Here is an 11,258-nt window from a genome sequence, read left to right as displayed (position 1 = left end):
GGCGCACTGCGCTTGCGCATTTCCGGCGGCCCTCGCCTTGCTGCCGGCTGCGTTAGGAAACTCCCGGAGGGCTTCGCGTTCAGCTGATCGGTGGTGCCGCCGTAGTGACTCCACGCTATGGGAGTGACGTGGTAGGACTGGTTAAGGCTTCTGTTATCATTATGCTTTTGGTTTTTCGAGGTAGGGTCTCACTCTAGCTCAGGCTGGCCGGGAATTCACTGTGTAAGTCTCAGGGCGGCCTCGAACTCATGGCGATCCTCCTACACCCGAGTGCTGGGATTCAAGGCGTGCGCTACCACGTCCGGCTTTATTTTTTAAAAATATGTTTTATTTGTTGGGAGAGAAAGAAAGAGGCAGAGGGAGAGAAAGAAGGAGAGAATGGGCGCGCCAGGGCCTCCAGCCACTGCAAACCCACCCCAGATGCATGTGCCCCCTTGTACATCTGGTTTACGTGGGTTCTGGAGAATCAAACCTGGGTCCGTTGGCTTTGCAGGAAAACGCCTTAACCACTAAGCCATCTTTTCAGCCCGCTCCCCCCCCCCCCGGTTTAGACTTTAAAAAATTTTATTTACCATTTATTTATTTGAGATACAGAGGCAGGCACATAGAGGGGAGAGGATGGGCACGCTAAGGCCTCCAGTCACTGCAAAAAAAAACCCAGTGCATGGGTCTCCTCGTGTGTCTGGCTTTACGTGGGTATGGTGGAATCGAACCCGGGTCCTTTGGCTTTGCCGGCAAGCGCCTTTACCGCTAAGCCATCTCTCCATCCCTGGTTAAGGCGTTTGTGGGGCTGAACTTGCTGTCCTTTCGGGCCCTCAGCCTGGAGTGTCCTTGGGAGCAGGATAGGGACTGAGGTCCGCCATTCCGACATCCTGACGTGGTTTTCTGTTTTGCAGTGTGTCCCAGATGCCCGTGGCTGAGGGCAAAAGCGTCCAGCAGACAGTGGAGCTCCTCACTCGGAAGCTGGAGCTGCTTGGGGCAGAGAAACAAGGAACGTTTTGTGTGGACTGTGAGACTTACCACACGGCCTCCTCCACCCTGGGCAGTCAAGGTTAGTAGATGGCTGGGGAGGGGAGCTGGAACCAGGTTTGGAGTTCCCCAAAAGAATCAGAGATAAGGATGATGAGAGCATTTGGAAAATAAGACATTATATATATATATGTATACGTATGTATGTGTATGTGTGTGTATGTGCGTATGTATGTATATATATATATGTATGTATATATATATATACATACATATATATATATATGTATATATATGATGGCATACTACTTCTAGAAAAGCTACCTGCTATAAGCACTGCTTTTCTGAGTAGTTCCTTAACTTTTTTTTCTGTTTCAAAGTAGTGTCTCAGCCTGGAACTCACTCTGTAGCCCTTGGCTGGTCTTGAACTCACAGTGATCCTCCTTCCTCTTCCTTTCAAGTGCTAGGATTAAAAACATGTGCCACCACACCTAGCTTTTATCATTTTTTAAAAACTATATTTTATGATTTACTTAGTTATATATTTGGGAGAGTGAAAGACAGAGGGAGAGAGAGAACGAGAATGGGCGCATCAGGGTCTTCAGCCACTGCAAATGAACTCCAGACGCGTGCTTCACCTTGTGCATCTGGCTTATGTGGGTCCTGCGGAATTGAACCAAAGGCCATAACTGCTAAGCCATCTCTCCAGCCCCAGCTTTTAGCTTTTTTCTGGTTGTTGCTTGTTTGAAACAGGATCTCACTATGTGACCCTGGTTATGTGATATCACTGGGTAGCCCAGGCCGTCCTCAAATGCCTCAAACTCCCCAGTGGAGAGATTACAGGCACACCATGCCCATCTGGCTCAGACCCTTTTAAGAAGCTGCTGACTCGGTTGGATGTGGCTTGGCTACAGAGTGCTTGCCAGCTTGGATAAGGCCCCAGCTTTGATTCCTTGTGTCATGAAAAGCAAAACTACAGTGTAGTTTTGGAGACAACACATTTGTGGCAGGCAGAGGTGTAGAAAGGAAATAGTGAAAAATGTAAGGTGCCATTTCTGCTGCCTGCTGTTTGTGTCCTTTAGGTCTGTGATTCTCATGCCAGCCAGCATTAGTATCATCTGGAAGGCTTATTAATGCACACAGCTCGCCCTAGTCTCTGAGTAAGAGGGCCGGGGTGGCAATCTGGCATCTGAAGATGTAACTTGAAGCCACAGCTCACAGCTTCCTGAGAAATGAGTTTTCTCATTCATTCCTGTAGGTTTCCTGCAAGGAGGGAAAGCTCTGTGTATTTCGTTACAGAGAAAATGAAAGAAGGAAAAAAAACATGGGAAGCAGGATCTGTTGTGTATCTCAGGCTGGCCTTGAACCCAGTAGCCCAGACTCATCTTGAACTTTCAGCAGTTCCACCACAGCCCCCCAAGTGCTGGAATTACAGGTGTGCTCTACTACACCCCTCTTATTTTTCTTTTCTTTTTTTTTTTTTTTTTTTGAGGTAGGGTCTCGCTCTAGCACAGGCTGACCTGGAATTTTCTATGTATTCTCAGGGTGGCCTCGAACTCATGGCAGTCCTTCTACCTCTGCCTCCCAGTGTACAGGGATTAAAGGCGTGCACCACCACTCCCGGCTCTCACACCCCTCTTTAATATACTACAAGTGAATGGACATTGAGCCAGGTGTGGTGGGGTGCACCTGTAATCCTAGTACTTGGAAAGAGGAGGCATGGGGGTAAGAAGTTCAGAGTTATCCTCAGCCACATAGTGAGCTGGAAGCCAGTTTAGCTAAGATAAGAGAGACAAGCCCAAAACCTATCATGTCTCCCCCCTTAACCCCCAGGTAGGGTCTCACTCTATTCCAGGCTGACCTCAAATTCACTATGTAGTCCCAGGCTGGCTTTGCATTCACAGTGACTCTCCTGTCTCTGTCTCCCCAGTAGTGGGATTAAAGGCAGGGGCCACCATGCCGGGAACATCCTGCCCTATTTATTTATTTTGAGTCAAGCCTAACAGATTGGCCTTTTTTTTTTTCTTAGTGGGACGAGGGAGGGAGAGTTGGTTGCACCAGGGCCTCTAGCCATTGCTGTTGAGCTCCACACTCTGTGCTCCCTTGTGCCCATGCACCACATTGTGTGCTTGACACTGCATCTGGCTTACGTGGGATCTAGAGAGCTGAACGTGGGTCCTTAGGCTTCGCAGGCAAGCGCCTTAACCGCTAAGCCATCTCCAGCCCTCCTGTCACTATTAATTTTGGTCTTTTTAAAAAAAATTATTTTTTTTATCTTTTCACAATTTTTTATTAACATTTTACATGGTTGTAAAAATATCCCATGTTAATACCCTCCCTCCCCCACCCTGCACTTTCCCCTTTGAAATTCTGTTCTCTATCAAATTACCTCCCCATCTCAATCATTCTACTTAACATATATACAATACCAACCTATTAAGTACCCTCCTCCCTTCCTTTCTCTTTTTTTTTAAGGTTCCAGGCACTGAAACCAGAGTCCTCCAAATGTCTGCTATTAAGCTACCTCCATATATCCGGGTTATTAGTTATCATAATGAAGTAGCAATCTGAGCTCATACACCTTAACAACTTAGTGTTATTAACGCTGTCAGAATTCCCTGAGTGCCCCTCACATTTTTCTGTAGCGTAGGTGAGTTGTACCCCAGCTCTCGGGCCTGCTGGTTCTCTCCCTGCCTCTGCAACAGGCAGTCAGCAAGGGGACCCTATTATTTTTTTTTTTTTTAAGATGGGGTTTCACTCTAGTCCAAGCTGACCTGGAATTCACTATGTAGTCTCAGGGTGGCCTTGAACTCATGGTGATCCTCCTACCTCTGCCTCCCAAGTGCTGGGATTAAAGGTGTGTGCCACCACGCCCGGCTTAGGACCCTATTCTTTCTCAGACTGCCCACGTAAACACCAGCCGTGCCACCTGGTCTTGCTCTGTGAACTTCACTGTGTCGCGGCGCGGTGACTGAAGTCCCGATGACGAGCAGAGCATCTGTCCCTCGCAGGTCAGGCCGGGAAGCTGATGTACGTGATGCACAACTCGGAGTTTCCCCTCAGCTGCTTCGCCCTCTTTGAGAACGGCCCTTGCCTTGTCGCTGACACCAACTTCGATGTGCTCATGGTGAAACTCAAAGGCTTTTTCCAGAGTGCCAAGGCCAGCAAGATCGAGACCCGGGGCACCCGTTACCAGTACTGTGACTTCCTGGTGAAGGTGGGCACCGTCACAATGGGGCCCAGTGCTCGTGGCATCTCGGTGGAGGTAAGGTGTGCCGCCGTGGGGCTGCGCGGTCCGGCTCTGTGCGGGTTCCTGTCTCACTCAGTTCACACCAACTGCTCAGAATCTGCGCTTTTACAGGAATTTGTTTGCTTGCTTTAATTTACTTATTGTTTGTGTGCATGTGTGTGTGTGTTTGCATGTGAGTGTGGGTACACATGTGCCACATTGGGAGATGAGGGCAGCTTTCAGATCTGTCTATTCTGGCACACCTCATTTGAGGCCAGGTTTCTCTATCTCATTCTGCTGCTGTTTTTGCTAAGCTAAGAGCTTTTGGGAAATTCTCCTGTCTACCTGCATTTGACCATTAGCATCATTGTGCTGGGGTTACACAGAAGATCACCACAGCTACAGGCTTTTTTTTTAAAAAAAAATATTTTTATTTATTTTCAGAGAATGAGGGAAGAGAGAATGGGCACACCAAGGCCTCCAGCCACTGCAAATAAACTCTAGACACGTGCGCCCCCTTGTGCATCTGGCTAATGTGGGTCCTGGGGAATTGAACCTGAGTCCTTTGGCTTTGCAGGCAAACACCTTAACCATTAAGCCATTCCTCTGGCCTGGCTACTAGCTTTTTTATACGGTGTCTAGAGGTCAAACTGAAGTGCTCAGTCTTGAACAGTGAGTGCTTTGTCCACTCAGCCAGCTCCCAATGCCTTGTTTGGTTGAGGTAGGGTTTCACCCAAGCCCAGGCTGACCTGGATTTCACTATATAGTCTCAGAGCAGCCTCAAACTCATAGTAATCCTCACACCTCTGCCTCCAAAGTGCTGGGATTAAAGGTGTGTGCCACCATGCCCAGCAGGTTTTTTATTTTTTGAGACAACTCATCTGTAGGGTAGTCTGGAAGGAAGCAAAGGAGATGACCTACTGTGATCCTTGCCTCTTCCTCCAAAGTACTGGGATTACAGATAGGCTCTACCATTATTTATGGAGTGCTAGGGATCGAACCCAAGGCCTGGTGCTTGCTAGGCAAGCTCCTGCCAACTGAACTACCTTCCCAGCCCATTTATTTATTTGTTTGTTTGGTTGGTTTTTCAGGGTAGGGTCTTGCTGTATCCTGGGCTGATTTGGAATTCACTGTGTAGTCTCAGGGTGGCCTTGAACTCATGGCAGTCCTCCTACCTCTGCTTCCTGAGTGCTGGGATTAAAGGCGTGTGCCACCATGCCTAGCCCTTCATATTTATTTGAGAGAGAGGTGGGGGGGGGGGAGGGAGAGAATGGCCACGTCATGATCTCCAGCCACTGCAAACGAAGTACACACACATGAGCCAACTTGTGCATCTGGCTTACATGAGTACTGGGGGATTGAACCTGGGTCCTTAGGCTTTACAGGCAAATGCCTCAACTGCTAAGTCATCTCTCCAGCCTTATCCTTGCTTTAGATTGTTCAATCACTCTCCAGCCCAGAGTGGGAAGTAAGTTTATGGCAAGTAGAAAACCTAGGAAGGCTGGAGAATTAAGAGTTAAGACATAGAGGGCTCTAGCGTCCCTTCCGAGAAGGACGGCAGCCCGTAGGACAAGTTCCAGGGAAACTTTTGAGAGATGGGCCGTCTTTTGTTTTATTTTGTTTAAAATTCTTTTTGTTTATTTTTATTTATTTATTTGAGAGCAACAGATGAGAGACAAAGAGGCAGAGAGAGAGAATGGGAGTGACAGAACCAGAGAGAATGGGTGCACCAGGGTCTCCAGCCGCTGCAAACGAACTCCAGATGCGTGCGCCACCTTGTGCATCTGGCTTACGTGGGTCTTGGGGAATCGAGTCTCAAACTAGGGTCCTTAGGCTTTATAGGCAAGCACTTAACTGCTAAGCCACCTCTCCAGCTCTTTTATTTTTTAAAAAATATCTTATATATTTATTTGTATGAGAAAGAGAGAGTGCGTGCATGCCAGGGCCTCCAGCCACAAACTAAGTCCAGATGTATGTGCCACCTTGTGCATCTGGCTTACATGGGTCCTAGAGAATCAAACCGGGATCCTTTGGCTTTGCAGGCCAAAAATATTTTTATGTGTTTATTTCCGAGGAGAGAGAATTAATATAAATGGGCACAGCAGGGTCTCTAGCCACTGCAAATGAATTCTAGATGCATGTGCCACTTGTGCATCTGACTTAACGAGGGTACTGGGGAATTAAACCAGCCCATCAGACTTTTTATTTTGTTGTTTGTTTGTTTTTATTTATTTATTTGAGAGTGACGACAGAAAGAGGCAGATAGAGAGCAAATGGGCGCACCAGGGCCTTAAGCCACTGCAAACGAACTCCAGACGTGTGCGCCCCCTTGTGCATCTGGTTAACATGGGTCCTGGGGAATCGAGTCTCGAACCAGGGTCCTTAGGCTTCACAGGCAAGCGCTTAGCCACTGAGCCATCTCTCTAGCCCTGTTTTTTAAATTTATTTTAAGTATTTATTTATTTATTCGAGAGAGAGCAAGACAGATAGATATATGCACCAGGGTTTCTAGCAGCTGCAAATGAACTCCAGATACATGTGCCACCTTGTGCCTTTGGCTCTCTATGGGTACTGGAATTAAACCTACATCCTGTGGCCTTGCAGGCAAGTAAGCACCTCAACCACTAAGCCGTCTATTCAGCCCCATCCATCCATCCATCTATCTAAAAGTATTTTATTTATTTATTTGAGAGAGCATGAGAGAAAAAGAGGCAGATAGCGGGAATGGACATGCTTCAATCACTAAGCCATCTTATCCTTTTTGCTTTTAGAATATTTATTTATTGAGGCAGGGTCTCACTCCAGTCCAGGCTGACCTGGAATTAGTCTCAGGGTAGCCTCGAACTCAAGGCAGTCTCCTACCTCTGCTTTGAAGTGCTGGGATTAGAGGGGTGAGTCACCACACCCAGCTTGTAATATTTGTATTTTGCAGAGAGAGAATGAATGTGAATGAGTATGCCAGGGCTTCTTGCCACTGCAGACTCCAGAGATGTGAGCTACTTGTATCTGGCTTTGTGTGGCAACTGGGGAATCAAGTCTAGGCTGGAAGGCTTTGGAAGCAAGTACCTTAAGTACTGAGTTTCCTCCCCAGTCCTGGGTGGCGAGCTGCCAGTCCTGGGCCCACACGCCTCTCGTTAGTGTGCTTTCTTTAAAAAATATTTTATTTTGCCGGGCATGGTAGCGCACACCGTTAATCCCAGTACTCAGGAAGCAGACGTCGAGGATCACCATGAGTTCAAGGCCACCCTGAGACTACAGAGTGAATTCCAGGTCAGCCTGGGCTAGAGTGAGACCCTCCCTCAAAAAGAAAATACATATGTATGTATATATCTGTATGTGTGTTTATATACATGCATACACATATTTATTTATTTATTTGGTAGAGAGAGAGAGAATGGGTGCACCAGGGACTCTAGTCACTGCAAATGAACTCCAGAAACGTGTGCCCCCTTGTGCATCTGGTAACGTGGGTCCTTTGGCTTTGCAGGCAGCTGTCTTAACCACTAAGCCATCCTTCCAGCCCAGTTGGTATGCTTTAAGAATGGTCTTGCTGCAGAGATGTGTCTTTCCTTCTGGTATAGTCTGTCTGTTGTGGTGGGAAGGGTGTGTATGAGATATCTTTATCTCTGAGCCTAAATGTGTATGTATTGAAAATGGGGCCGGGCATGGTGGCGCACACACCTTCAATCCCAGCACTTGAGAGGCAGAGGTAGGTGGATCACTGTGAGTTCAAGGCCAGCCTGGGACTACAGGGTGAGCTCCAGGTCAGCCTGGAGTAGAGAAAGACTTGCCTCCCCCACCCCCCGCAAAACAAAAACAAAAACCTTGCAGGACCTTCCTTTTGAAAGTTTAGTGAGCAAGAAAAGCTGAAACACAAAATATTCTTCATATTTTTATTTTAAAAAAATTTTTGCCGGGCGTGGTGGTGCACGCCTTTAATCCCAGCACTCGGGAGGCAGAGGTAGGAGGATCAACGTGAGTTCGAGGCCACCCTGAGACTACATAGTGAATTCCAGGTCAGCCTGAGCCAGAGTGAGACCCTACCTCGAAAAACCAAAAAAAAAAAAAATTTTTATTAACTTCCATGATTATAAAAAAAATCCCATGGTAATACTCTTTCTCCCCCCACTTTCCCCTTTGAAACTCCATTCTCCCCTTCTCAATCAGTCTCTCTCTTATTTTGATGTCATGATCTTTTCCTCCTCTTAGGATGGTCTTATGTAGGTAGTGTCAGGCACTGTGAGGTCATGGATATCCAGGCCATTTTGTGTCTGGGGGAGCACGTTGTAAGGAGTCCTACCCTTCCTTTGGCTGTTACATTCTTTCTGCCACCTCTTCTGCAATGGACCCTGGGCCTTGGAAGGTGTGATAGAGATATTGCAGTGCTGAGCACTCCGGTCACTTTTTTCCAGCACCATGATTCCTTCTTGAAGTTGGTCTAAGAATTAGCGTAAGACGCACTGGGTCCTCAGTGATGCTTCTTGGAGGAGCAGGGTTTAGTAGGGACTTCATATACTCACTGTGGAGTCCTGGGGCCAGCCATGTTGGCACAAGACAGTTAACTCAGCACTTGGGAGGTAGAAGCAGGAGGATTGTGAGTTTGATCCCAGCCTGGCTACATGGTGAGTTCAAGGGCAGCTTGAGCCGCATGAGGAGATCCTGTCACAAACAAGTCAAGTCAGGACCTGGGGAGAGATGAGCCTGGGAAGCACCCCAGCTGGAGAAAGGGGTCCGGGCAGTGGCTGCTCCTTAGAGAGCCTCAAGGCCAAGTTTTCCTAGCCCGTTTTGTTTGTGACTTCCAGCTTGTGATACTGACTTGCTGATACTCTTAGGGACCCAATGAGTGTCTTCCCCATTTCTAGCCTTGTCCACACACATAGCTGGTGGCTTGTTTTTCCTTGTGATTACTGGTGATCTCCCATGTCATGTCCAGTTGAAAGTTACGAGAACAGTGAGAAAGGCTGATTGTCTCTTGGCTCCTGCTGCATAGTCCTAAGAAAGTCAAGAGGGACCTATGTCTGCCACCAGGGTTTGTGGGGGTCAGCACAATCACAGGATGACAGTGTCACAGGGACCTAGGAACTGGGGTGTCAAATCCCTGGGACATGGGCTGACTTTCCTTTAGACCAGCACAGAAGCTGAGTGCCCTGTCCTTCCTGGCGCTGTCCTGTTCCAGGTGGAGTACTGCCCCTGTGTGGTGGCCAGTGACTGCTGGAGCCTGCTGCTGGAGTTCCTACAGAGCTTTCTGGGCAGCCACACCCCCGGGCCTCCCGCAGTGTTTGGGAGCAGACCCGACGCCGTCTACAGCCCTGCGGACACCATGGTGCAGTACATGGAGCTTCTCAACAAGATTCGCAAGCAGCAGCAAGCACCAGTGGCTGGGATCCGGTAGGGACCGGTGCCTGTGGGCTGAGCCGGCACCACGGTCATCGGCTGGGTTCTGACACGGAAGAGCAGCTGTCATCTGAAGTGTCACCTGGGTCCTGCCACCTGGGATCTAAGACCCAGAATCCTGCTCAGGAGGAGCCATCGCATCACACAGGACCTTGGACCCCAGCCGTTCCCAGCTGTGGCTTGTGTTCTAGGGCTCTGGCCTCCCCTCCCTGACCCGGCAACAGCTGTTTCCACCCATGCCTGTCCACAGAACGGTGGTTGAAGAACGGGGAAGCTCGCGCCTTTGCTGCCGCTGGGGAGAAGGTAGGACAGGGTGTCTGCCGGCACTGGAGGAGAAAGCAGTGTGTCCCAGCGTCTGAGGATCAGCAGCCCCTGTGCCATGTTGCAGCCCATGTGGGCACAGAGCTCTGCTCCGTACTCTCTGGCCTCCCTGGTGATGGAGGGAGGGGTGCCTCCACAGGCTGACTGATCTGCTGACTATGCTGATTGGTGAACATGCTCCTGGGGCCTTTGAATTCCTTTTTGTTCAGAATTATGTAAAACACAGGCTGTACTGTCACAACCAGAAGCACAGGGGCTCTAGTAGCTATTCTACTTTTCTCTTACCTAAGAATGCATGGGTAATCACATGGCCCAGGGGTAATTTAGTTACAGGGTCATCAGGAACCAGGTTGCCGGTATCTTGATCCTCAGCCACTCAGAATGTTGGCTTTTCACACAAACCCAAGCCAGCTCTGTCTCTGTGATCACATTCTGCTGAGGAAGAGAATGCAGTTTCTTGTAAGTGTGACCCTGTTGTAAAGCCAAATGCACAAGGTGGTGCGTGTGTCTACAGTTCGTTTGCAGTGGCTAGAGGCTCTGGCGTACCCATTCTCTCTCAAGTAAATAAAATATTTTAAAAAAGTAATATGCCGGGCTGGAGAGATGGCTTAGCGGTTAAGCGCTTGCCTGTGAAGCCTAAGGACCCCGGTTCGAGGCTCGGTTCCCCAGGTCCCACGTTAGCCAGATACACAAGGGGGCGCACGCGTCTGGAGTTCGTTTGCAGAGGCTGGAAGCCCTGGCGTGCCCATTCTCTCTCTCTCTCTCTCTCCCTTTATCTGTCTTTCTCTCTTGTGTCTGTCGCTCTCAATTAAATAAATTAAAAAAAAATTAATATGCCTAGCTTTGGAGGTGGTTTTTGCTTTTTTTTTTTTTTTTTTTGAGGTAGGTCTTACTCTAGCCCAGGATGACCTGGAATTCACTATGTAGTCTCAGAGTGGCCTCATACAGTGATCCTCCTACCTCTACCTCCCAAGTGCTGCTGGGGTTAAAGCATGCACCACCATGCCTGAATTTTTGCTTGTGTTTTGAGACACAAGGTCTTACATAAGTGTATCGGCCTACATATAGGTGTCTTGACAGATGATGCCCAATTCCTTTTTCAGATTGCTATTCTGAAGACATTTATTTTAAATGGCTTGTAAATTTCTCACTCAAAACACCTTTTGGGCTAGAGAGATTGCTCAGTGGTTAAAGGCAGTTACTTGCAAAGCCTGAAAATATGATGGCCCAGGTTCAGTTCTCCAGTTTCCATGTAAAGCCAATGCATAAAGTGGCACATGCATCTGGAATTCATTTGCAGTGGTCAAGAGTATGGTGTGCCCATAACCATTCTGTCTGTCTCTCA

The 11,258-nt window shown here is 48.3% G+C and overlaps 1 protein-coding gene across 2 annotated transcripts; it reads left to right on the top strand.

The window, feature by feature from the left end:
* The first annotated feature begins 18 nt into the window (after window positions 1-18).
* Window positions 19-10,499, top strand: Med20 (mediator complex subunit 20). Of its 2 annotated transcripts, none has more exons than XM_004649505.2 (4): window positions 19-131; window positions 897-1,051; window positions 3,981-4,234; window positions 9,375-10,499. In XM_004649505.2, the coding sequence occupies exons 1-4, from the start codon at window positions 118-120 to the stop codon at window positions 9,588-9,590; spliced, it is 639 nt and encodes a 212-aa protein (XP_004649562.1). In that variant the 5' UTR covers window positions 19-117; the 3' UTR covers window positions 9,591-10,499. The 2 variants fall into 2 exon arrangements, with proteins under 2 accessions (XP_004649562.1, XP_045012564.1); XM_045156629.1 differs by lacking the exon at window positions 19-131 and adding an exon at window positions 2,228-2,404 and having other exon boundaries at window positions 917-1,051.
* Window positions 10,500-11,258: the final 759 nt, after the last annotated feature.

This window comes from Jaculus jaculus, chromosome 8, assembly GCF_020740685.1.
Source record: "Jaculus jaculus isolate mJacJac1 chromosome 8, mJacJac1.mat.Y.cur, whole genome shotgun sequence".
NCBI lineage: Eukaryota > Metazoa > Chordata > Mammalia > Rodentia > Dipodidae > Jaculus > Jaculus jaculus.
This window is presented reverse-complemented; position numbering and strand designations above follow the sequence as displayed.